This window comes from Calonectris borealis, chromosome 1, assembly GCF_964195595.1.
Source record: "Calonectris borealis chromosome 1, bCalBor7.hap1.2, whole genome shotgun sequence".
Classification (NCBI taxonomy): Eukaryota; Metazoa; Chordata; class Aves; order Procellariiformes; family Procellariidae; genus Calonectris; species Calonectris borealis.
Genome location: NC_134312.1, coordinates 120,122,624 through 120,148,858, shown reverse-complemented (window position 1 = coordinate 120,148,858; position 26,235 = coordinate 120,122,624). Strand labels below are relative to the sequence as shown.

General features: G+C 43.4%; 3 protein-coding genes across 10 annotated transcripts in view; 2 read left to right on the top strand and 1 right to left on the bottom strand.

Moving 5' to 3' along the window:
• Nucleotides 1–172: 172 nt before the first annotated feature.
• Nucleotides 173–9,298, bottom strand: GET1 (guided entry of tail-anchored proteins factor 1). Its single transcript, XM_075172805.1, has 6 exons — nt 9,188–9,298; nt 8,323–8,520; nt 5,988–6,153; nt 4,511–4,578; nt 3,540–3,654; nt 173–1,884 (listed from the first exon to the last, which is right to left on the bottom strand). The coding sequence occupies exons 2-6, from the start codon at nt 8,410–8,412 to the stop codon at nt 1,811–1,813; spliced, it is 513 nt and encodes a 170-aa protein (XP_075028906.1). The 5' UTR covers nt 8,413–8,520; nt 9,188–9,298; the 3' UTR covers nt 173–1,810.
• Nucleotides 8,651–18,585, top strand: HMGN1 (high mobility group nucleosome binding domain 1). 5 transcript variants are annotated; one of them, XM_075172816.1, is made up of 7 exons: nt 8,679–8,958; nt 9,415–9,447; nt 9,542–9,571; nt 9,743–9,793; nt 12,191–12,322; nt 17,535–17,637; nt 18,163–18,585. In XM_075172816.1, exons 1-6 carry the CDS (start codon nt 8,944–8,946, stop codon nt 17,631–17,633), a joined length of 360 nt encoding a protein of 119 aa, XP_075028917.1. In that variant the 5' UTR covers nt 8,679–8,943; the 3' UTR covers nt 17,634–17,637; nt 18,163–18,585. The 5 variants fall into 5 exon arrangements, with proteins under 5 accessions (XP_075028945.1, XP_075028917.1, XP_075028935.1 ...); XM_075172844.1 differs by lacking the exon at nt 9,743–9,793 and having other exon boundaries at nt 8,651–8,958; XM_075172834.1 differs by lacking the exons at nt 17,535–17,637; nt 18,163–18,585 and adding an exon at nt 14,898–15,399 and having other exon boundaries at nt 8,682–8,958.
• Nucleotides 18,586–19,999: 1,414 nt separating this feature from the next.
• Nucleotides 20,000–26,235, top strand: part of BRWD1 (bromodomain and WD repeat domain containing 1) — a 58,550-nt gene continuing 52,314 nt past the window's right edge. For all 4 annotated transcript variants that reach the window (XR_012677123.1, XM_075172706.1, XM_075172700.1 and 1 more), the window contains exons 1-6: nt 20,000–20,238; nt 20,418–20,476; nt 20,685–20,714; nt 20,908–20,967; nt 24,159–24,309; nt 25,597–25,695. Coding sequence is in view for 3 of the 4 variants with exons in the window: in XM_075172706.1 (XP_075028807.1) it covers nt 20,172–20,238; nt 20,418–20,476; nt 20,685–20,714; nt 20,908–20,967; nt 24,159–24,309; nt 25,597–25,695 (466 nt within the window). In the remaining variant the exon portion in view is untranslated. The remainder of the gene's footprint in view (nt 20,239–20,417; nt 20,477–20,684; nt 20,715–20,907; nt 20,968–24,158; nt 24,310–25,596; nt 25,696–26,235) is intronic.

Genomic DNA, 26,235 nt, shown 5'->3' with positions numbered 1-26,235 from the left:
AAATAACCTGTCCCGAATACTTTAAAAATAAAGTAAATTGGGCCTGTTGATTCCAGCAGTATCTCCTTACGCAAGAACATGGGGGGGTGTTGTTGGTCTGGGTTTTGGGGGTTTTTTTGGTTTTTTTAGGAAAACTGTAATTAACATTGAAAAATGGATTAGAAAACTTGAGATGGGTTGAAGAGCTTTATTTCATTAATAAAACCACAATTATACATAACATTCAATCACAACGTTTTTTCCTTGATGAAATTTAATGCATCTATTTTCACGTTGGCTAAATGTAATCCCTAATATAAAACCAATTTTTTTTAAATTAACATTTAAAAAAAACCCAAAGAAACATTTCATGCATATATACATAGACATACACGATGTATCATGACCTTTTGAGCTAATTTCTAAAGGCAGCGCTAATTATGGAGGGGCCCTAGCCCCTTTCTGCAGGAAGGCAAAGGGCCTGAAATAACCTGACAGACACATTCCACTGTACAGAGTGGGGAGCTGAACCAGAGTCGCCAAAGCCCAGCAGAAGAGGGAAAGGTGTCCCCTACAGCTTTGTTCAGGCTCATGTCAAAAAAAAAAAAAAAGGCGGCGTGAAACGAGAACTGTGTAAGCCACCCATTTGTCTTCAGGGGCGGCAATGGCAGGGTTGCAGATGCCACTGTAACATGGACGACAACGCAACTTTGTCACGGTTCTACAGGCACGGTACTAGGAAGAATTCCGCCTTCAAATTCCAAATATTGTGGCTGTTTCCTGTACCTAAATAGAGCAAGAAGGATTTACTCCAAAAGAGAAAATTGTTTTCCCTCCTCCTCCTGCTTGCTACCATCCTGTTACTACTTTAGACATTTAAATCACTGATGTGCCTTTTAACATTTGCATAGCTGTTTCAGGCTATCCTGGACTGTCATTAATATATGCTAAAGCCCTTAGAAATGTAGTCCTCTGAAGGAACAGCACTGTCTTCTACTTTCTCTTCCTTAACGTGGAGCTTGAGAAGGTTGGCCAGACCTTTCCTCCCAAAACATGGAAGGAAATAGTTTCAGTGATCCTCACTCTGCTTGGGAAGCGGAAAAAATGTTAAAGAAGGAAAGGTCAGTTATCAATAAAAGTAGGAAAAAATTCAAGCGTTTTCAATGAATTTTAAAAGTCAGGGGAAAAAAACTAACCAGCCATCTTGTATTTGGCAACTGAGTGAGTCTCTTAAGGGTTGATTCTGTGTATATATCAGTAACACATTTTCTAAGACAGCCCGAGAACACACCATTTTGCGTGTGAATAATAACAAGGAGGAAACTAATTCTGTTTTACGCTAAGCCAACCAAACCACCTACCTCTATCCTCTAGTACCACTTGTCACCAAATATAATCCCACCTTTGGGTGAAACTGCCATATTATACAGCGAAGAAACAGCAAAGCTCCCAAATTAATTCCTAATGCCAGTGCATTTCCAACTTAAGAACACAAATCCAACACTTTTAGATTTTGGTGAATATATGCCATGACAAAGTCTTACGGTTCTGCCATGAATCAGTGTTCATACTTGTCGACATAGACACAAAATGAGGTTCTACAAACAGCAATGCTATTCTTTGAAAACTGACCACCAAACTGAAAAACAAATTAAGGTAAGATAAAATAAATCGAAAGAAATACTGACTGATATCCAAATGAAGTAACAAAGATTATCTCAGACCTAGTCTCATGAAAGACAACTGTTCCTTTTTTTTTTTTTTTTTTAATTCATGTAAAACAGTGATAATGAAAATGTAGTTGAGGACTCCATGGAATACTGGGATTCCTTCAGCTGAAAGGGTGTAGCATGATAGCTACAACTTTATTACAAACCACAAGCCAACATGTAATTCCAACACCACCTGAAAGAGATAGAAAAAACGATTTAAGTCATTGCATCAATAACCCTGAAGCACACAAGCTTCTGAAAACAACTTTGGAAGTGTAAAAAATGAAACTTAAAGAGTTATGAGGTGAACAGGAACAAAACATCTTTCTTTTTGTATACAGAAGTCTCCCTTCAAGGGATGGCAGCTAACTCCATGCTGGTACCGAGAAAACCTGAAGGTTGTCTGTGGAAAAGAGTACCAAATAACACGAATATGAGCCAAAGTCCAGCATATACAACCCACAGCTTCTAAAAACATTTGTTATGTACCCAATAGAAAATGTCTAAGGCATGGCAAGTAATGGAATACTTTGCTAGAACCTAAATTCAAGATTTGAGATAGGTAAAAAGTAAATTTCCTCCGAAATTTAAATCACGCTTTTTAAATGTATGAAATCCATACTTCTCTCCTTTCCCCTTGCTCCCCACACAGCTCTATAGAAAAACGCTACTGAGGCCTTCGCTACTGACCCAGACGCCTTGCACTGCTGCTTTAAAGGCTCCTGTCATTCCAACCAGCAGCACAGAAATCTGCATTGGTATGATGGAAGAGAGGGTGTGCCCTGACTGTAATACACAGCACATCCATGTTGCAGACGACATCATCCTACATAGTATCACGGAATACGTAGCTATTCATAGCACACATGCGAAGAAACTACCTTTTTGGTGACTTTTAGACATTTTTTCGCCTAGAATTCAAAAGTGATCTTTTTACTGTGATTATCAGCCAAGACAAAAAAGGAGATTTGAAGGCAGACATGGATGTGAACCTTTTTAAATCCCTTCAAATGCTATTTAAATAAATGTCTTTTAAGGACTATTCCCCCACCCTGCACAGAAACAGACTCTTCCCTTGTCCAGTAAGCTTGCTGGATACAAATCATTCTCTAGACAGCTAGTAAAGACACAACAACATACAATTCCAACAACATATTTTGGAATTCCTTCTAAGGCAGTGGGGACTTACAAGCCTAACATGAAGATTCACCAGCAGCATTTCCACACTACATTGTCCTGTCATTCTGCCTGTCTACTTATCCCGTTAGCATAAAGCCAGCACGCTTTTCACTCAGAAACAAGTATCTACAGCCTGTGATATCGTTCTGATCATTAATTCGTTAAGCTGCCCAAAAGAAAAGGATTTAAGTAGGTAAAAATGCAACAGAAGTGCAATGGGAAAAAGGGTCGAACGGACAAGGCAAAATGCCAAGAGAGAGCATACCTAAATCGTTCCAGAGTTACATTACTATGAAACCCCAGCAGTTTGTAAGAAACACATGTAAGCGATACAAACCTATGAAGTATTTGCCCACTTTTAAACCCAATTCTACTATTTCAGTGGATTCCTTAATATAAAAACATTTCTGATTTGAAATCTTCTCCAGAGTCTGTTTCATATTAAGATGAAGCTGCGCTGTTTGAGAAGAAATAAAAATGACAAATAGGCCATTTCATTGAATACATAGGAAACAGCTAATCAAATGTTTGAAACACCTCCCTGTGTTTAGGGAGTTAGAAGAAACGTACAGAAGCAGTGCTTTTAATCAATGGATGCTCTTCATCACTACATTGTTAGCATCCGCATGGGCTTGGGAAATGTATTTTTTTCTACTGTACAGTCCTTACCTGCCACCCCCGTAGGAAAGGCTACCAAGCGCTCCAGCGGAGCAAGCCATTTGCTTGGAAGCACCGTAACTGGCTCAGAATAGTACTTCCAAATGAGAGAGATCATCAAGGCAGCCTAGAATTGAAATTTTTATTAGCTTGGGTAATAATACACACCAAAGTACGTTTCCACTGCTATTTTGAAGCAGTAAATCACAAATTCTAATTAAAGGGAATAGTTTCTTTGTTATTTTACATTGTTCTTAAGCAAGTTCAAAATATTTTTAAACTGAGTATGACCTTAACTTTATACACAATATTAAGAGGTAGCAGTAAGATGTCGGAAAATACTGCTTGCTTTTGAGACCCTGGTTCAAGTCTAGCATAGACGAACATAGTAACTGTTAAGTTCTGATGACTGTTTTTAGCCATAATCCTTGCCTGCTAGGAATCCAACTAGCTTTAACATTACCCCAAAGATATCTTCAGGTTGACCACTGTCATCCTTATTAACAGACAATTCTTTGGCACCAAGTCTGAACTACAGAGACAATCTGATGAGGCACTGTGGCAAAATGTGCAGCAGCTGTAAGTGGAGATTTGCATCCTCATCAAAAGCACATTTTGTTTTCAAAAACATAAGCAAAATATATTTACAGGTATCAGAACTTTCCTGGATCCAGTGCCATGTATACATGAAAAAAAAAAAACAGTGATGAAAGAGCTAAGACAAACTCCTATCTTGTTATCTCAAAACCAGAAACACAGAGCTAAAATGAAAATCAGAACTCCTTCCATCCACAATTACCGGACTTTATCAGCAACATCTCTCCCTTCTATTTCAAGAAACTGTTTCAGTTTGGCATGCGCTGTCTCATTGGAATGTCAAACACCTATGTGACTAACCATCAGCCAATAAATGCAGGAGAGAATTCTAACACTACTGAGGATTTGGTTTAGTAATTTGTATTCATAATAAAATATTTACTTACTTGTAAAATGTAGAACACAATATTTATAACCCACTTTATTTTGGCTAATTGGGCAGTTCGTGCTTTCACTGTTAAAAAAAAAATTACTCTGCATTATTTATGATAGTGAATTATGCTTACATAAAACTATTAATCCGTTAATATTTCACTCTTCAAATCAGGACATTACACTGTTTAAAAATGTCTTTTCAAATGACTCATAGCTATATTGAAAGTACCCTTCTGCAAGAAAGTGCTAGGTCCGTATCACATCGTAGTTTCTTATTAACGCTACTATGAAAAGTTGCAAAACACTGATATCCTAGACAGAGAAATGTCACACATAATCAAGAACACTGTTCCCAAATGAGAACAGTCACTGTGGTTACTGATTTAAGAACCTGCTTCAGATGAAGCACAAAGTAAATTTTTCCTTTTCCTAAAAGGGGAGAATGATGAGAGAATCTGCTAAAGTAGCAGATGCTTTTTGCCTTATTTCATTCAGGAACACAGTTAAGACTATTCCTTCCCTGAATAAATCTTGGTCAGGTGCACTATTAAAACTTCTCATGCCTTTTTTTCTTCTGTTACAGTACCTCAGATCAATATAAAGAAGCCCATTGAAGACAGCACATCTTCAACTGTAACGGTGGCCTGAAGTTTTCTAAAAACTTGGTTGCTAAGAAAACTACTCAAATCTGGTTTAATTGAAATTATTGGGCTAAGAACAATACTACTGAAAGCAATCCAAAACTGCCAGTTGTAAATATTGTCCTTTCTCCAAGCAAGGAGCCTATAAACATCCATCCATTCTGCACAGAGGAGGCAGACAAAGCAAGCAGTGTCCTATCCTGTTAGGATCAGTTAGTGAGTTTGGGCAAAGACAAGAGCAAAAGCTCTGGTGCCAAAGGTTTACGTGTACTTTTTACCACGAGATGATGGACTATACTACTGTAAAACTACTAATCGAGGCAAAGCACTACAGCTTTATCACGAAAGCTGCTGCATAAGGTCAACCAGGATTGCAAAATGACGGGAAAGATCTCATCTGGTTATCTTATACATCAACACTTTCTCTCTAGCATTTTGTAGTACATCAACCAAATACCCCCACCAAGCAATGCATCCTTTTGCAGTGAAGATACACAGCAGAGGGCTTCCTCGACTTACTCAAAACATGATTCAGTGATGAGCATCACTGAGAAAGAGTAAATAATTACACAGTGAAGCCCAGGAAATTCCTTGTAAGAAAAATTTTACATCTATATCACTCCCTTATCGGTGTATGGCGAACTAGGCACAACTGAAAGACAAAAGCAAGCTCTCTAAAAAGTTTAAAGAAAAAAACAAAACAGAAGGAAAGAACAAAAGAAGGGAACACTGGAAATGGATAAGAGGAGGAGGAAAAAAGTTGAAGTAGAAATATACTTAAAATTGAAAACGTTCTTGACTAAACGTTTTTCAGAAACTAGAAAAGGGAGTAAACATTGCACTCTACCATGAGTTTTAAGCTTGTCGGTCATTTTGTTAATCTTTCTTTCCAGACGGGCATATCTAGCAAACTCATCCATCATACTAATGGTTGAGAGTTCTTGCTTCATGTTCTGAATTTCAGCTCTCATTTGGGACTCCTGCTCTGCATCCTTCTGTAACAATCTGGATATCTAAGAAGTAAAGAAATAGTATCAGTTATTTATCCAAAATTCCATTGATTTTCTTTAATACATATGAAGTATGATCTCCAATTTACATACTCAAAAGCCTCACATAAAAAAAGGCCCGTTCATCAAGACACAGGAAAACCTTGGCTTAACATCTGCAACATGTTCTAAAAGCCAAAGAATTTTTACTCTCTTGTTCTGACTGAAACAAGCCAAAAAGGGCTTTACCGTCCCTGGAGGGAAGTGATTTTCAACTTTTCTAACTGTGGTTAGCTGCCTTTTCCTTCTCTATTTCTGCTTTCATCTCTTCATCTCCCCACTTCCGATGATGCTGCCTCCCGAGACCCTCCAAACCTCCCAGGCCCTGCCTGCCGCTGCACCCTGAGCTGAACTGCTGTCCTCCCTCCTTGCAGTTCTCATCATGCACTGCTTGGATGACAAGGATACCTGCAGGAGAGGAAGGACCGGGGAAGCACTCCTTTTCATCACTACTCTTTCCAGCTCCAGCAATGCCCCTTACTCATTCGTCATTCCTATTTCCAGCTCCAGCAGCCTCAGCAAGGGTCTAGACTAATTAGTGTGGAAACTTTATTCACTGAAGCCCAATTTTAGACCTCACCAATCGGGAATCGCTCCTCTAGATTACAGATTGCCTAGCCCGGGCTGTTAGAAACGCACGAATTGCCATACTGGCTGAGAGTTGTGATCCATCTAGTGCAGTATCTTACCACTGCAGCAGAACCAGAAACACAAATTTGGATTAGTTATTTTTCTCACATCTTATTCATGCGTTTAAATGCGACTTTCTTCTAACATCTTACTGGTTTCTTGGCTAAAATTATTTCCTACTGACAGAAATGTAAAAAGATAATCACACGTTGTGTTAGCAAACATTTTCTCCCCTTCTTTTATTTTCCTACTTTCTTTTCGTGAGGCACCACCTGCTTGTTGGTTCATGAACTCCCTTTACCATAGAAATGAAGATACAAAGAACATAAAATCTTTTTCTTGCTGTTCCTTAGCAAATCTTTCTAGCTTTCTCAAGACACATGTAATTTTTTCCCCACAAATGATGTTCTCAGTACTGCAGTCAATGAGAACATTACTTTGTCACGACCACAGCGTAACGTTGAACAAAGATTTTCATTAGTCATCTACAGTTCACCAAGTTCAGCTTTCCAAATTGCTAAGAGTAATTTATGTTTTAAAGGATTTTTATCCATTATCGAACAGTGTGCACTGATCTGTGTGACAGTGAAGTTATTTATGTGAAAGAGCAGAATGACAGGTATTTTAGCATGCTTGCTCACATGTAGGTTTACTTGGCAGTCAGAGTTCATTGGTCCATAATTCTGTTATCCATGCTGCCACTGAAAGGCTTAAGATCAGACCAGGGGGCATCCTGATTAGTGATTGCGACTTAAGGTTTTCTCCCATGATGCCTAACTCCTTAATCTCTGTAACCACTGACCTCCCTCCTCAACAACAGAGATGTCCATCTGTGGAAAACATGGAAGACTGAGCAAAGCTGTCCTTTATATTCCCTGCAATGTCCTAAGGGCTGGAGCCTCAGGAGCATCATTTAAGACACTGATAACTTGCTACCCAGAACTTTGCTTCAGAGACCTGCTTAACCGAGGCTGCTGGAGTCGCCCAGGGTCACGCTGCTAGGTTTCATCACCTCCAGTTCTTCCCAGTATCCGCCTCTCGAGCTGCTCCTAAGGCAAGGAGCGGGACCAGGCCCTGCTAGTCACGGCCGGGGATGCGTGACCGGTCCCGCCGGGCAGCGGGAGCCCTCCCGAAACGGCACCGCTCCCCCCCACCGCCCCACTTCACCTCATCTCTCGGCTGTCAGGCGGGGGTGACGCCACCCCCGCAAAACACCGGGCTCCCCGCAAGGGCCTCGGTGACGCCCTGCCCCACGGCCTCGAGCCGCCCCTCAGCCACCCGAGGGCCGGGCGCCCGGCCCCGACACCGCCTTGTCTCGGTGGACGGCGGCAGAGCCCGGGCGGGCAGGGCGAGGCCCGCAGCCCGGCTACCAGGGGAGAGGGGAGGAAGGCGGCGGGCGCTCAGCCGCGGCCCCGATTTAGCAACGGCCGCCGCCGCCCCCCTCCCGGCTCCCCCCTTCCCCGGCCGGCAGGGGGGCGGGGCGGGCGCGGTGACGTCACTTACGATGGAGGAGCAGGAGGGCAGGAGGATCTTGAGAGCGTTGCAGAGGAAGACGGCGCTCAGCACCAGCAGCCAGGCGCCGCTCTCCGCCATGCCGCGCGCCCCCGCCGGCGGGCACGCCCCCGGCACTAACGAGCCTGCCGGGCGGGCGGCATCGCCTCGGGACGGCTCCCCCGCGCACGTGGGGCGGCGGGCGGGTGCCTGCGTGAGGGGAAACGGGGACAGGTGCGGCCACGTGACGGCGGCTGGCCAATCCAGAGGCCGTCCCTCCTTCCCCCGGCAAGGGGGAGGCGGGGGTTAGGTGAGGGAGCCCGCCTCGCGCGAGACGGGGAGGGGGCGCGCGCGGTGGGGCCCGCCCCGCGGAGGCGCCCCTCGGGCGGGCGGCGCCGCCGGCGAGCGTCCGCTCGCCGTCGCCCCCTCCCGCCTCCAATCCGGCTGGATCCTGTTGCGGTGCCGCTGGCGCTGCTGGGATGGGGGGGGGGCGGTTTCCCTGCGCAGCCGGGCTGGCAGGCAGGCAGCCGCAGCGGCTCGCCGTGAGGCACCCAGCGCGCGTAGCAGCCGGGCGGGAGCCGCCGCCGCAGCTCCGGGGGTCACGGCCGGGAGCCGCCGCCGCGCAGCCTCGCCATGCCGAAGAGAAAGGTGAAGCGGGCGGGAGCGAGCGGAGCCGCCGACGGGGAGCCGCGCTGCCCGGGGCGGCCCCGCGCCACCGCTGCAGGGACGGGCGGGCGTGGAGGGGGGGAGGGCGTGTGGGCGGTCTGACCGCGCGGGGACGGAGCTCGGAGGGAAGCGGCCGCGCCGCGGGCACCGGTGCGGCGGCCGCCAGCGCTCGCTGTCTGGGGCCGGCGCCTTCCCCTTGCCAGCTCCGTACCCCGTGACGGAGGCTCCGCTGGGGGCGGCGGCGGTGTCTGGAAGGTTCGGCGGGGGCTCGCCGGGCGCCTCGCCTCTCCGGGACTCGAAATCCGAAAGCGGCGGCGGGAAGGGGCGGGCGGGGGGGCGGGCGAGCGAGCGGCGTCGTCACGTTGCCTGCCCGCCCTCCCGCCCCGCCGCCGTCCTGAGGCGCCTGCGCCGCCTGACGCGCGCGGTTTGTGTTGGCAGGTGACGGCGGCGGCCGGGGAGGCCCCCGAGGAGGTAGGTGCCCAGGGCGGGGCGGCGGCGGGCCGGGCGGGGCCCGCCGCCGGCCCGCTCGCTCACGCCTTTTCTCTTCTCTTGTCCCCGTCTGTAGCCGAAGAGGCGATCGGCGCGGCTGTCCGCTGTGAGTAGGGGAGCGAGAGGGGAGCGTCCTGCCGGGCTGTGTCTGTGCGTGTGCGCGTGTCTGTGCGTGTGCGCGTGTCTGTGCGTGTGCGCCCGTGTCTGTGTGTCTTCCCGTGCCGAAAAGGGGATTACGCAGGGCTGAATCTCTCCCTGACTTGTTCTTTCTTCTCAGAAACCTGCTCCTGCCAAAGCAGAGCCGAAACCAAAAAAGTTAGCGGCAAAGGTGAGAGTCGCTAGGAAGAGGGGAGGGAGAGGAGGTGGTCGAGTTCGTTGTGCAAGTGCCTGGTGGCGCCCCATTTTGTGGCATTGATGCACGGTGTCTGAACGTTGTCGCTCGTCTTCACATGTTCTTTGTGGGAACGCTCATTTAGCTGAAGTGTCATTTTCAGATGCTTCTGCCAGTATCTACAGGTACCTTCCACCACTGTTTGAGTAGGTCCTTGTTAAGCACTCAAAGTACCGCGTAGAAACATGGGCACTGATTCAGGGGTGTCAGATGGTAGCTTGGTACTGAGCAGAACTACTTGAATGTTGAAGCAACTGTACATAGGGTTGTATTTCATCACTGTAACAAAAGGGGATAAAATATACTCACAGTTTTAAGCAGTGTGTTAGGACAGGAAAAAAAATACTTGAACTACTTAAGCAGCCACTGAAAAAGATCTGAGTTTCCATTCATGTAGTCTAGCTTTCAGGTCTTTGTGTGTATGTGTAAGTAAGCATGGTTTAGAATGATCTTTTAGTTTTTCAGTACAGCCTTCACAGTGCCAATAACTGAGGTGTAAAATCCTTTGTTTCTTGGGAGAAATAAAAGAGGCTGTGTATCTGTTGGCTTGTTGGTATATGTGTTTTTAAGTGTTCTTTGTGATTATAAGCTTTTCTTTTTAATGGATGGATGAAGAGCATTTCAAATACACTGATATAGAACTCTGCTTTGCAGACTTTTTGATGTTTTCATTTTATTAATCCTACTGAACAGTGACTTATCAGTAATGCTTCTTCATTCCAATGGTTTGAATATCAGTGCATTCCCATTATCAAAGTTTTAAGCCTAAAGAATTTGGGGAAGCTTTCTGATTTTACTTCAGTTCTGAATTCTCTTTTTTTCCAGTGTCTTTGTGTGGTGCATCTAATTCTTAATGCTGCTAGTTGACGCTGACTGATACACATGATACTGACTTGCTGCCTATAACTACTTCTAGAAAGCAACTTTTCCACAGTTCATAGCTGGGAACATATTCATGTAAACCAAGTGCATCACAAGCAGTTGTCATCTCAGAATATTAAGTAGAACACCTTACATGAGGCCCCCATGGAATGCTGCTGTGATGGGAATATGTGAACAATTTTTTCCTTATGGTTATTACCATTGGCAGTTCAAATAAATGTATAACTTGTTTTACATTTGATCCTCTTTGTCCTAAAACTCATGCTGTCACTAAAATCTTTTGTCATTTGGAAACTTTCTTATTGTTAATGTGAAAATCTCTTTTGTTCTGATTGCATTTTACTTCTCCAGCTTCAGTACTTTCTCTCATTTAGCTAACTCTGGACTCTCTTTAAATGCAGAAATATTTCGCTGTTACATACCAGTCCAATGATAGATTTTTAATTTTTTTAAAAGTTATCATCTTTTTTCTGTATTTGATCCATCAAAAGATGCTTCTTTGCATCAACTTTGTAACTTTTTAAAACTTGAATTTTAAAACGTGAATTTTAGGTCAGAGACAACAAATTAGGACATAAATTGAAGAACATATTTATGAAATGCACACAATATTTTTAATGAGATTAGACACGTTTTAAGGTAGATCAGTGGTAGTGGTCTTCTGCTTAGAGGTATAAATGCATTACTTCCTTTTTGTCACTTATGCATATTGTACCTGCCCAGAAAAAGTGTTACAGTTTGTCATTTATTGAAAATTTTTGTTGGCATCATGAAGTCATGTTTGACAGACAGTGTCAAAACCAGTGCATTTGTGTAATTCTGAATTGATAGAAATATTTTGTAAGTAGGGGGATCAGCTGGAGGACAGGCAAACTTCATGGCATTTGGTTGCTGTAAGGAATGTCTTGGGAGGATGTATTAGATACTTACATGAAAGTAGCTCTTGAGCAAATATTTCTTCCCTGCCTATTTAACAACAGTCATGTAGGCACAGAGGATGTGGCTGAGATACTAACAAAGGAGCACTGAAAATGCTACTTCTAGGTGATGCATTTATTTATGTTAGGTTACTGAAACCTGCCTATCAATGTAAGAGGAAAAAAGAGTGAAGTGCTTTGTATTTACAAAGTGGAAGGACTACATTGCTATTTTTTATGCGCCACAAGGTTAAATCATATATTACAAATGGCTCTGTTTAGCCACTCGAATCTACTTATTGTCTCATCCCAGTTTGATTCTCTCATTTTACTGACTATCTGAAACTGTGATTGTTTGTTTACATATAGTTTGGAAAACTTTTCTGGCAGTTGAACTATGTATTAGCTCATTGGTTGTTGGTAGTAGCTCTTGCTGTTTAGCATGTCTGTCTTGGTTTTGTGTGTCTTTTATTATTTTTGAAATTTACCTAGAAGGTCATAGGAATTTACTGACTGGAAATTTATTTCATTGTAGGATAAATCTGAGGACAAGAAAGCTCAGTCAAAGGGGAAAAAGGGGCCTAAAGGAAAACAGACAGAAGAGACAAACCAAGAACAGACAAAGGACAACCTGCCTGCAGAAAATGGGGAAGCTAAAAGTGAGGAGGTAAACTTGTCTATATTCTTTGGTGCAAAGCAGCGGGATAACTTACTGTACTGGTTTATCCAAACATCTGTCAGAAACATTTGCAGTTCTTATAATAGAATCTATTTCTGCCAAAAGAGAGGTGTAGGCTATTGAAACATTAGTTTTCCAAACATCAATTTTCCAGATATACCTGGAAAATTCTAGTTGCCCCAAAAAGAGTTGCAGTGATGCAGTGATAACAGTCCCTAAAATTAAGGAAAAAGGAGAGAATTTTACCAGAGTTCCAACAAAGGACAATGTCCTTCAGAGAGGGGCTGTTTTCTCTGCAGGTAGATCTTGGCAAAATAATACATACAGGGTTTACAGAGGGGATATTGCTCTGGATGGGGGTGGGGGGGGTCTGTCTTCAGAGGGTTTGGTTTGGGTTTTAGTCTGCCTTTGGTGTTGCTGGGAGAGAGGTTCCTTCTTGCTACAAAAGTTTTTTTGACAAATGCAATATTCATTTTCTTGGGACTGGAAACAGCTTTCACTGAAAACCCAAACTTGAAATGGTTTAACCAAAATTGAGATAACATTTATAGGAGTCATAGATACAAACACTGCTGGTAGAAGAGACAGGTTGGTGCAGGGGTAGAAGAGAAAGTGCAAGAACTACAGTAGCTCTTATTGCTGAAGAAATGAACATGCCAGATCAGTCTTGGCTGTAATAATGTGCTAAAATGGTTGTGTTGCTGAAGTTTTTGGCGTCTGTGATCATCTAACTTAAAATATCCTCCACACTGTATTCTTTTTCTGGAATGTGGACATAGTTTAGTTTTAAATTTAGGACAAGATCTGTAGGGAGAAGCAGTGCCTCTTACTAGGGCAGCTGTTAACAACTGGATGAAACACATGTTTTCATGTGGTAACAGGCCTAGAATTAGTCTCGGGTTTCTGCAATATTGAATGCCTCACTCATTTTAATTAGTTCAGTGGAGTTTGCTGATCAGATAGTCAGATGATTTTTTAATTTAAATGTGATTCATGCTTCCTGTCTTGTTGTTGCATTGAAAAGTAATTTTTTCAAGATAGAAGAAAAAGTCTTATCTGAATTCTATCTCACTGATCCATCAGTGTGCAGATAGATCTTCAAGTAGAGGAAAAGAGTATTTGGTTTTCAGGTAGATGATGTGTTTTGGTGGGTGAGGAAGGTACAGGATGGTACTTGAATGTACAAGACAACTTACTTTGGGGTAACAGTTTTTCATTTGCAAGCTTACAGTGTGATCTTTGTGAAAAAGTTGTGCTATACCTAGGAATTCTTTAGTTGGCTTAACTTTCTGTGTAGCTCTGGCTCTGTGCTACTATCGCATAATTCGGCCTTTTAATTTGTGCATGTAGTCTTTTAGGAATACCAGCGAAAGTTAAATCTAGCAGTATTTCTCAAGTGGGGTCTCTTTAGTACACTAGTGTAGAGATGATGTAAATTTACAGGGAACGGATGATTACTTCTGGGGCACGTCTTCATGCTGGTCTCATGTTGGTCGCACCAGCCAAGATTGCAGGTTTAATGCAATACCTGAGTCTAGAAGAGGCAGAGGTAGAGTCTGTCCTGTTGGACGTTACTGTTTTCAGTAAGGACGATAGTGTCAGTGATGCCGTTGTTAATCCACGACCTGGTGAGGGGCCAGTGACGACTTCTGGTGACACTCACAGAGACTAAGGCCTGCAAATGGAAATGGCTTCCGTACTTCATCCTTCAAAAGCTTCCCGCAGGCAGCAGTAAAGGCTGAATGGGTGTTAGGGGTCCTGTTCGGGTACTACTGTGATTAAACAATCTATTCTGCTGGTGCTGCAAAACTTTGGAATAATCAAGTATAATTTTTATGTTAATACATACATTACATTCCTTTCTTTAACCTACATTGCAAATGCAGCGAGTTTTCCGATCTAAATGGAGTTGTAATTTTAATCAATTAAGTTTGTATAAACTTGTTCTGAAGTGGAAGTACAGCATATAGAGACTTGACTTGAAAACAGTATAGCTCCCCTGCTGCAGTTCAGTTTCACTGAATGTATTTTTACAAAATTATGTTTAATTTAATGCAGTACTGTGTTTCTAAGTCTTAGTTACTTTAAAACATGGTAAGATTTGAGAATATATTAATGGTGCTGCACTGAAATTTAAGTGCATGAAATGTATCTATAGTGTCTTTTCTAAACACCCTATATGCAGGGATTTTAGTTCAGAAGGTTAAAAAGCCCCCTTTTCCTGCTATAAAGGCAGTAATTATTGAAATGGGCCTTGTTCTTTTTAAAAAAAAAAAATGCTTTGCAGTGTGTATTGAGTAGTAACAATGGCAACATTCTGAAATGCGTACTGATGCATCTGAGGAGATAGAAGCCTTTTCAAGACAGCTTGTTTTTAGTAGGTCACTATCCAAGAGAAATAAGCAGATCGTGACACCAATTTATTAAGACACTAGAGCACGGTATGTAGAAACAAGGCAGTGAGGTTAGCTAACTTGTGCATTAAAAATACTACGCACAAAGAGGCTGAGTCACTCAGAAACTTTCTGCACTGAAGTGTTCTGGTTTTTTGTCTTCTTTTCAGACCCCACCATCTGACGCAGCAGTAGAGAAAGAAGCGAAGTCTGAGTAACATCTGGTACCAAGTCTTTAATTGGTGGTCCTTAGACCTTTCTTCTTGTACAATTCAGAGGAATATTTTTATCAACTATTTTGTAAATGCAAGTTTTTTAGTAGTTCTAGAAAACACATTTTTAAAAAGGAGAGAATCCCAACTCAACCCTTTTTTTTACATATTTAGATAAGCGTAAATGCTTTTTTTAAGTGGTAAAATCATGTACTGGTTGTCTGTTTTCTATGAAACCAGAAATTAATGGCATGTTACGTTAAGGAGAGGGCTTTGAAGACGTTCTGAAGGCTGTGAGGGACAGTTTTTCTATCCTATTAAATGAAGCATAACACAAATCAGACTTTGGAATTCATAATGGTATGTTGAGAATGTCTTAACGTTTTAGTTACTTATCTTTATCTATGGTTGTACCATCAGTAGAATTGCTTATCTAATAAAACTGCTCCCTAGTGTTGGAGTTCTTGCTGAGTGATGTATATCTGTGACAGAGTTATCTTTGGTAGTTGCGGCTTTATTTTTTCCAACAACTTGTAGGTGCGATGTGAAAGATCAGAAACTTTTCTTAGATTTTTAAATACTGACTAAGTAAAAGTTTCTGCTTGGCAGACGTAACTTGTTATGTCAGTATTCGCGACACTGGAACTTCACATCTGGTTTTGCAGGACAGCTTGTCTACAAAGATCAAACGAAAAATATTTGAAACAGTCTTAGGAAAAAAGCAGAATAAATAGTTTTTAGATTTAAAAAACTATGTGAATAAAAACAATTGTGAAATTGTTCATAGTGTCTGTGATCACCAAACAGAAGCCAAAATAAATCTTGATTATGAAAGGATGTTTCTGTAGCTCCTGCATTGACTATGACAACTCACAATCTAAGTGGTGTAGTTTTTGATTCTTAACCGCATTAATATTGTTGAAAGTGTACTTTTCAAGAGATAGGTGGTAGTGCAGGGAGGGAGTAGCAAGTAGAAAACTGTAGTTGTAGTCTTAATCTGGACTGCCAGTTTGCATGCTGATAGCCTAGTGCTGCTTCTGTTACCTTAAAAAAAAAAAAAGTCAATAATTAGTAAGCATCAGATGTTTTCATTTGTTCGGCATCTAAGAGTTTGCATATGCACTCTTGTGTAAATAACGGCTTTAAGGAAGATGCACAAAGCAATCCTCTTGAATGTTAACTGATCAGATGGTGTTGCTGTTGTGTTGGAACTGTACTGGAATTTCCCCAAATCCTGCCTTAAAATCAATAAAGCTTCAGATGTCTGGGGAAAAATGAACCTAGGCTGTGAACTTCCCCGTGTAGCCGAGTTGATGTAACGGAACCCATAGAGGATGAGCCGTGGAACAGCCTGGGCCGGAGCAGGGAGGGAAGCACAAGAAAACTTCCTGTTCAGTGAGCTGCCCGTGCTGTGAGCAAGTGTACCCGCTGTAGAAGGCTGCAGGTTGACAGAGCATCGTTTCAAATAAAACACACCTGTGCTGAGAGCTAATTCATGTTGTACAAAACTGTCCTGATTCTTCCTTGCTGTATTTGAGAAGATTAAATCAATCTTGTTGAAGATTTAGCAGCCTTTCATCAGAAGGGGGCATATTAAGTATATATTACTTAACCTTGAAATAAAAAATCAAATCTAGTACAGCATTACTTCAGTTCTCCCACAGAGTGCAGGGTTGTTTTGTGTTTTCTTCCCCGCCCCCTCCCCCCCCATTATTTTGCTGAATGGCAGCAGGTAGTAGCATGGTTTTATCTTACCAGTCTATTTGATGCCAGTCAGACAACTGTCAACCTTGTCTTGGGAGGAGTCAAGATCAAAAAGTAACGTTCGTTCGTTGTTTCCTTTTTTTCCCCCTTGACCAAGAACTTGTTTATGCTCGTAAGTAACATCTGCAAGCACAGTATCTGCTTCCTGTACATTTTTGGTGCCTTTTTCAAATTATCATACACTTATTTCCAAAAAACGTGTTAGTTTCACCTCTAACTTACTTTCTTAAACAATGCTTCCATTTGAGAAAGCGTTTTACCATTTTTACCTCTTCAATATTTAAGCAACGTTTACCTTTTCTTTAGCTTATATATAGGATGTCCTCCCACACTGGACCATAATATGCTTCTGGTCCAATTCCACCACAGCTGTGTTCCTAGCAGAGCGCACCTGGCTTTGGCTTCCAGTTCTTGGATATTCCAAAACTGTAAATTTATGCCACTTTTTCTAACCCACCCTGCATTCCCCCTAACCCCCCTCCTTTGTTGGTTTAATTTAGTAGTAGCATGAGATAGCTACATGACGTTCTTTACTTTCTGTTCTTAGCAAGTCGAAACCACCAGTTAAATGACTAATAAACTTGCAGGTAAATACCCCCAAATAACCTCTCTTACCTCCTTTTACTGAATGCCTACTTTTCGTGTGTGTTGAGTCTCTTGACATTGAGATCCTGTTGACTTTCAACATCTTCTAACATCTGTTATCCACTGTGTAATTTATTGTAACTGCTCTCTAATATTTACTCTTGGGGACAAAAAGTTATTTCTTACTTTATTATGGAAATGAAAGGACTCAGCAAGGGTACATCAGTGACAGCTTCTCTCTTGCAGGATAGAGGAATTTTCACACTGGAAAAAGGAAAGGACAGGGGCAGTTGCATCAGGAGCACAGGAGCCCTAGATCTGTTCTGGGCAGCGCAGCCCATCTGATGCGGTAAAGAATGAAATAGGCTTTCCTAATTACATAAAGCATGCCTAGTAAATACGTAGGTGAATCAGCTATGAATTTTGATTGATTCTGCAGTAGACAGATACTATTTCTCCACATAGCATGAAATGCCAACGTGTAACCATAAAAAAACACCAGTGTGGCTACTGGGAAAATGAGGAATTGTGTATATTGGCACTAGAGGTCAGTTCTGCCTGTGGAGAATTGGAGTGGAAGGCATTTAAATTCGTCTGACTTTCCATGGGCATGCTTCAGAAAAAGCATTCTATCCTGTACGGTACCAGATATATCTGCTCTGTGTAACTAACGAATGGAGTGACAGCTAATGCATGTTTGCATACAGCACTACGGAATACATACATAACGGAGAACCATCCGTTTCAAAATACAACAAAACACATTTCTTTGAAGTTACTCAATCATATTTGTATGTTGCTACTAGTTGTTCTGGTTAAGAGACTGCTGTTTCATATATGCTCATGCTGCACCATTCTGGAATTCACTTTCTAGTGTCAACTGGATCACAGCTCTTTAAGTCACGAACACAGCCAGGACGCTGAAGTGCATCCAAGTTCAGCTAATGAATACTGATCTGCCTGGCAACGAGATCTAGAGGAACACAAGTGGCCTTTAAGAATGATGCGGCTGAAGCTTGCAATAATACAGGAAGCAGAAAACCATGGATCTCTTTCAAAGAGAGATTTTTAATGGACAGGATACCTTTTTTTTTCTTGTACCTGAACTGTGATGCAGGAGCAGTAACCAGGCAGGGGGTGGTGAAGAGCAGGAGGCAGAGGGAGCACTCTGGGGAAACTGCCTGCTTGCTGGGCCTGCACCTCAGGTGTACAAAAGCAATTTGTCAAAAGCTGAAAGCGCTTCTGAGGTAGTGCGATTAATAAAATACATACATATTTCTACAGTGATACATAAAAATATTTTACTTCAAAGGTTCCAGAAGTGCATACCAAGCCACCACAGGTGGGGAATGGAAAAAGAAAGGAGCAGCTCAGATTTAAAATACAGCACGAGTATAGCCATTGCTACATTTACATTAGAATTCATGCTGGGCAGAGGTGAGAAACAACTGTCAGAAGGAAAAAAATAAAACCCCCCATAAACAGGCTCCCAAAGCTGGGGTGGAGCCGAAGTGGCACTGGCACCTGTTTGCAGAGAGGCAAACCTGTTTGCACGGCACTGGGGCAAAGCTGCTGGTTTTGGAAAGGTGATGCCAGTGAAGGGATGCCTTTCTCGGCAGGGGTGGGGAAATATCACTCCCTAAACTGAGGTTGAGGATAGTCGAGGTGCCCCCGAGCATCACACCCACGGAGCCTCGGAGGCATAGGAGACGACCGATGAGCCTGAGGAGTGAGGTGATCCACCTGAAGTGGCAAACGGGAGCCAAAAGACAATCGGTCATGTCTGAAAACACCGTATTTGGTGATGCGGTGGTTGCAAACGCACTCGTGCTGCTGCCCGAGCTGTTCCCGAGCTCCACCGATACGGGAGGAGCACCACTGTTCTCAACTCTCCGGCGGCCCAGGACACGCCAGGGAACGTGCAAGGGAACGTGCTTTAAGACGAAGGTCTGGGCCCCGCAGCATACGGCACCCGCTTCGTCCCCCCCCAGCCCCGCATCGCCCCGAGGAACCGCCGGCCGCCTTGCTCTCGCCGCCTTGCTGTGGGCTGCAGCTTGTCCCCGCCGGTCCCCGGCCTGACCGCGCCGGGCCGCGGGAGGGCTGGCCGGGCCGCGGCGGAGGCCGCGCCAACGGCCCCCGGACCGACCGGCGGCACCTGCGGGGCTCGCGCCCCGTTCCCGACGGGCCCGCGCGGCCCCGGCCCCTCAACGGCAAACGAACGGCCGCGGCGCGCGCGCACCCGAACGCGCCCCGTAACACCTCCCCCACCTCACAGAACAGCCCCGCCCACCAGCGCTCCGTCACCAACCGCCTCCCTCGCGCAAACCTTCCGCGCCCGGGCCTCTCGTTTCCCCACAGCCGCCTTCTCCGCACAGCGCGCCCCCCGCCGCCTGTCCCGCCGCTCCCCGCACATTTTCCGCGGCCACACGCGCACCACCCACTCCCCCCACCGCCGCGCGCCCGTCCCCGGGCGCCCGGGACGGGGACTACTTTTTCCCTCCGCCCTCCTCCGGGCGTGCCCGGCGCAGGTGGCAGTGGTAGCGCCGTGGCCGGTCGCGCGGAGGCGATGGCGGCGGCGCCGCCGAGGCTGCGCTAGCGCCAGCGCAGGGGGAGGGGAGCCGGAGCGCGAGCCCGAGCGAGGCGTCCGGCGGGGGGCGGGGGCGGCTCGCTCCCGCGCGCGGAGGAGAGGAGAGGGGAGGGGAGGGGGGGCGGTTGGCTGGCGGTTGGCGGTGGGGGAGGGGCGGCGCTGACAGGGCTATGCCGAGCCGGGCCCTGCCCGCGCCAGGCGCTGCCTGAGCCCTAATCCCTGCCCGGGCAGCAGCGGCCGCCGCCAGCAGCGATTGTGCCGAGCGAGCGAGCGGCAGCCGCCGGGCCGGGGCCGCCATGGCTGAGCCCCCGGCCTCTTCCAACTCCGGCGGTGGTGGCGTGTCCATGCCGCTCCTTGAATCAGGTAAAATCGCTGGGGCGCGAGCGGCCGCGGGCCAGGGCGAGAGCTACTGCCGGTGCCGCCGCCGCTCCCTGCCGCCATCTTCCTGACCGTGATTATGAATTACAGTCACCCCGGGGGCTCCCCCCCCCGCCCCAGCCAGCCCCGGACTCATCCCCCGTCTCTCCTCGTGTCTCTTGCAGAGCTTTACTTCCTCATAGCTCGGTTCCTGACCACCGGGCCCTGCAGGAGAGCGCTGAAGGTGAGTACAGGGGCGCCGCACACTCACCTGGGCGCACTGGCTCAGACCCCTCGGCCATTCGCTGCCGCAAAGAGGATTGAAGGGGAGGTGTGAACAGCCGGTCCCCCCATTCCCCCTCCCCTTCCCGAGCCCTTTCGCGGCAGCAGCCGCTTGAGAAGCCAGGGGCTTGCTCGTCCTTAACTCAGCATTTCTTTCCTTTTCTCTGCAGGTGCTGGTGCAGGAGCTGGAGCAGCACCAGGTCTGTGTGGGCTCTGATGAAATCATCTCGCTTGCTGTAGTCAAAAGTTTCCTTTACTTTACAAGTCATTCAAGTTTTTTCCACTCTACTGTCTCAACTTTTTCCCCTCAACACACATTGTTTTGGATGTGATCTATCCCTCCTTCCCCTTTAACCACTCAGTTTTCTTTTTTTTTTCCCCCCCTCCATTTAGTTGCTTCCTAAAAGGTTGGATTGGCAAGGAAATGAGCATTATAGAAGTTACGAAGAATTGGTGAGACTTTTTTTTTTTAAACTTTTAATTAGGATGATAACGTGATAACGTTGATGTTAGACCCTTTACCTTTAAAAGTAGGCCCAAAGCTTTACCTTCCAGTTTCATTCCGGCTCTGTTAAGACATTGGAGTTATTTTGGAAAGGGCCTTTAATTTCTTTACATTAGACCAACAAAAACACAAGTGGTGTTTTAAATTGAGGATATTGTTTACACAGCAGAGGTGGAGCTTGGCGTTGTGCATTGGTACATGCCACTGCCTACATATAGGGAAGAGCCAATCTGAAGCAAGGTTTCATTTCAGAGTTTCCTGAGCAAGTTTGTTACACGCGTTTTGATTTGACAGTATTTATTTTCTGGTTGGCTTCCTTCAACAGTCCCCTTCAACAGATTAGGAAATGAAATCGCTGTTCAGAAATCAAGGGTTGGCAGTTCTGGTGCCTATGAGTATGCTCTTTATCTCTGGCTACTCTCTGGTCATAGCTTTGTTTCTAAATATTAGAAAGATACGAGTGATCTCTCAACAGCATGTACTTTATGCCTTCTACAGCAGATGTTGTTTGCTCTAAATGTTTTAATTTATATCCATTTCAGAATGGAAAGCTGTCTTCCTCTTGGTGTTTTATTTTACTGCTTCTTAAATGGCAGTTGAATCTTGTGAAGTGATGGCCTGGTGGTGCCTGCCCAGTGTGGTTTTATCCTGCTTTATTGTAGTTGATCTTGTTTTCTTTGAACAGATGTTTATTCTCGCTTTTTTCCCCCTAAGATTCAGGCATTCCAGGTTAATTGACTGACTTCTCCCTTATCCATCAGTTTGTGTATTGTTATAGTTAAATACCCTTGTCCCTCTTGTGTAACACTTGAAGATCTTAGAATCATATTTTCATAGCGAAGGAATGAAATTTTGTTTAAAACATTTTCTTAATTATTTAAGTGCTGCTTAAAATGATAAACTGCATTCTATTTCTTCTACTTGTCAGTGTGGTCAGTTGAGCAAATGAGATTTTAAATAAACGCTTTAAGTCACTAAAAAGCCTAGTCTTGCTAAACAGGAATGCTGTCAAGCTCTGACTTGAATTTAGCAAACAGGAAAATAGTATTAAGTTTAAAAAGGATTGTTTGGGGTTTTTTTGTTGGTTGGGGTTTTTTTGACCCCAGTTCTTCTGGCAAAAAGTGGTGGTGTTGGGAGATATCATATGTGGATTCTTCTGACTTCAGTTCAGTTTTTTTAACTGTGTTTATTATGCATATACAGTTGTCAGATGAATTCTTTAATATGTGCTGCTTCTACCTCTTTTTCCTACACAATTTAAAAGAAGTCTCTACACAGGGTAATAGTATTTCAGAATATCCAAATTAATCTTCTGAAGGTAGGTTTTAGTTTCTGCTTTTGAGGGGCTTTGGGAACCTCTTGTCCCACTGGTCTCACTCTGAATTTGCAGAGGCCACAGACAAATGCAATCATGTGGTGCAATTATTTCTTCTCTTTGTTCATCATGGAATTGGAGCAAGACTTTAAAATAACTGTTCCTTCCAAAACCGGAGTAAGACTACTTAAAAAGGAAATGAATTGCAAGGTTTTGCATGCATGCTTCTATCAGGGATTGTATTTGGAATATATACTTCCTGATGATGGCACGCAAACAAAATGTTTTATAATGCTTGGCATAAAGTATGCTGAGCTTTTTGTCCTGAATGTTGTGGCTAGTACTGCTCTATACTAATTCAAGTGGGAAAAATTACAAAGAAATGGTGAAAAAGTGCATTTTTTAATCTTTGGACTACCAGATATATTTCTCATAATCAACCTTACGCATCTGATGAGCTGATTTGTTTGAATATATTTGGCTGTGTGGTAATGTTAACTATTTTACTGATATTACCACCTCCCCGCCCCCCCCGGAATACAGCCTATACCCCTGCAAGCTTTATACATTACTTGAGTTTTTATTACTAAAACAAGTATTAGGTTGTGGCTTAAATCGTACGTTCTCAATACTCAGTGTGCATTTGGGCAACTTTTTGTTGAACAGATCTTACATGACAGCATGTGGTATTTTTATTCCCACTGTTCTGATGACGAGATCAGCCTTGTCAGGACTTTTCTCATCTAAGTTCAGTCAGTAGGCTAAGGGAATAGCATCATAAACATAAGCTAGTTCTGCCTGCGTCCTGAGCTATGTGGGCAAGAGGCCACATACCTGTGTTGGTGTGGCCCTCTGCCTCTCCTGGGTGTATTAGCTGGGAATAGGCTGGCTGCTGAAGTAGCAGTGTGGCTTCTGGGTCTAACTGGTTTTTACGTGGCCAGATTCAGAGAGTGGAGTAAGCATGGGGCTGTTTCTGCCTGCTGATTCAGACCTCACCAATAGTTTAAATTTATGATTTTGAGGGCTTGGTTTACTTGAGTCTGTGTAAACTCTACTTTGTATATTTAACTTCTGCATTATTGTGATTGACTTTATAGTTAGATAAGGTTTTTTTTCATTGAACTCCCAGAAAGAAGAGGGGGAAAAAATAATCAAAAACCACATACATCTGTTCCTGACTGAGACATCTGAGTGTGTGTGGGGGTGTATTTTTTTTGATTGTTAGATGTAGTTAGTATGGGATCCTTCCTGAATGGATGGATGACTGTTTTGATCCTTTTGGTTTAAGGAAGTTGGGCAGTCTTATGCCATGTAGTACTGGTTCTTCAAGGAAACTATTTCCAGAGAGATTGTACCCAAACCTACTAGTTTGCAGTTTACTGAACAAGTACTGTGAGACTGAAGTACTAGTTGCATAAATTGTTGTGCTTGATTACAACAAAATTCTCCATGATCTTGCGTTATGAGAGTTTTAATTTTATTTTTTATTTTTAATAAAAATAATGGGGTGAATTGAGCAGAGACACTCATTGTAGGGTGCCACACAAATGGGTGCCATACGTGTGAATATTGCAGGCTTTCAGCAGTAAAATACTGATGTGCAGTAAGTAATTTTACTGCAGTTATTTTTACTACAGCTCTCCCATTCTTGGAGAATACTTGCTAAATTTACTAGATCAGAGCTTAATAGAATTGATTTTGTTTTGTAAGTTAAAAATTTAAAAATATTTAAGCAATGTTTAATATACCTGTGAATATTGATGCTTTTAGATTCATCTGTTCTGGATGTACCATATATATTTTTAAAACTTAAATTTCTGTCAGGTGCTGTCCAACAAACATGTGGCTCCAGACCATTTGTTACAAATTTGCAAGCGTATTGGCCCTATACTGGATAAGGAGATACCACCCAGCATTTCGAGAGTGAATTCCTTACTTGGTGCAGGGAGACAGTCATTGTTACGTACAGCAAAAGGTATGGTTTGTTTGTTACTTGAAATGGGTATGATATGTTTTCATAAGTATATGGTGAAGACTTTTGGAATACTTAAAAGCGGTGAGCTTTCACCAAAATTGGTCCCCACTTCTTCTGTACTGTGTTTAATCAACCAAAACACCAGCGATCTGTGTATTCATGGTATAACTAGATATTGATTGTTGTGAAGAGAAGGTTTTGAGTTGCATCACAAGAATTATTGTTACTCTGAGTGCTGAGACTGCTGAACATGGCCAGTTTTCAGTGTTACTGCAATATAATGATTCATCAGGACACAGGTGCTACTTCTCTAGCATCTCCTGACACTCCCAATAGTGTATTGGCCCATGTTGGTTTTGAATGCGGTAGCTATTGTGCTCTGTTCAGTGCAAATGTGAAACAGTAACACCAGTTTTCTGCAAGTTTTCTTGGCTGATGCAAATGGCATCAAAATTAGTCGTTGTGAATTCTGTACATATGCCGGAAGAAAGTCCTTGCCCGTAACTTAGGGACACTGGTTGGCAATGCATAAGCACATACTTTATTTGATAGAGTAGATTTTAGCTTTAGACTTATGTCTTTGAATGTTTCTGGGAGGGGGTTGTTCATGTGTTTGTATGAAGTTCTGTTGGGCAGCTAGATGCTATGATGTGGGACAGGTTTATGGGATACTATTGTGTTTTTCAATTATCTGTCCTAACTGCATTAAAGGATGCACACTGAATGATGGTGACTGTTCTGTCCTGAACATCAGGATTGCAATTATTTCAGCATGAGTGTGTCAAAATAACTGTCAGTATGGGAATTTTTTTTTTTTTAAGAATTGCAGAATTGTCAGGTTGGGAGGAACCTTTTGAGATCATCTAGTTAAATAATTTCATACTAATACATATTCCATTATTATTCATAAATATTATAAATATTATTAATGAAAATGTTAAAAATCTTTGCACTGAGAACGAGTAGGAAAAATTCAGTTGAAAAGTTTGTTTTGTGTTACGTGAACTGCAGGGGCATCACCATTTAGGAGCAATTTCAGAGTTTGGTGGTTTGTTGTGTTGGGTTTTTTCCCTCCTTCTGTTACTATATTAAATGAATTTTTCTCTCCTCTGATGCTACGCTGTTCTTGAAAAGTTTTGGGGCATTTGGTATTCCTATTTTTTTAGTTGCTTCAATACTGTGTTTGAGACCACCTATAGATACGTTCTTTACCGTGTTTTGGAACTGCAGCTCTCTTGGCATTTTTAACATGTACTTATGACGAACTTCAACCAATTGGTTTTAAAGATTGCAGGAACACTGTTTGGAAGGGCTCTGCATTTGCTGCTCTTCATAGAGGAAGACCTCCTGAAATTCCTGTCAACTATGGCACACCACCAAATCTTGGTAAGCTCTTTTCAAGACTCATCACTGCTGTTGTGAGCATATGAGCATATCTTGATACTGACCTTGTTACGACGCTGAAAATTGTGCCTCAGAACTGGATCTGGAGGCTTATCTGGAGAACTTCATATGACTTTGCTGGAGTTATGTATTGGGTACAAAGGTCTGCTCACAGCATGGTGAGACAGTAGCCTCTAGGTGACATCTTTTTCTTTCATAAAGCCCATGTATTAAGTAGATAAACCTACAAAAAATACAAATCATTTTCCTTTGAATAAAAGGACTCTTCTATGATTTAAGGTATAGAAAGCCATGGAAAATAAAGATAACATTTAGCACTTCTTATTTAGAACTGAAGTTTTGATTGGAGCGAGTTTAAAATACTGTCTTGGTTTTATACATAGAAAAAACTGCAAATACAAAAAACCCCTGACCTTATGAAATCTGAAAGTCACTTCTAATAAGTCCTTAAGTAATATATTAATGGAAGTTAAATAAAATCATGTTTTAGAATAGACCCATTTTAAACATCAATACGTTCAT

What these genes read in the sequence shown, in the direction of transcription:
- GET1 (XM_075172805.1), bottom strand. Translation starts at nt 8,412, where the DNA reads ATGGCGGAGAGCGGCGCCTGGCTGCTGGTGCTGAGCGCCGTCTTCCTC. An exon ending in CGACAAGCTTAAAACTCATG is followed by an intron (nt 4,579 to 5,987) that starts GTAGAGTGCAAT and finishes TTTTTTTAACAG; the next exon opens with TGAAAGCACGAACTGCCCAA. An exon ending in CTTTCCTACGGGGGTGGCAG is followed by an intron (nt 1,885 to 3,539) that starts GTAAGGACTGTA and finishes TATCTCTTTCAG; the next exon opens with GTGGTGTTGGAATTACATGT.
- HMGN1 (XM_075172816.1), top strand. An exon ending in CAAAAAAGTTAGCGGCAAAG is followed by an intron (nt 9,794 to 12,190) that starts GTGAGAGTCGCT and finishes ATTTCATTGTAG; the next exon opens with GATAAATCTGAGGACAAGAA. An exon ending in GGGAAGCTAAAAGTGAGGAG is followed by an intron (nt 12,323 to 17,534) that starts GTAAACTTGTCT and finishes TCTCTCTTGCAG; the next exon opens with GATAGAGGAATTTTCACACT.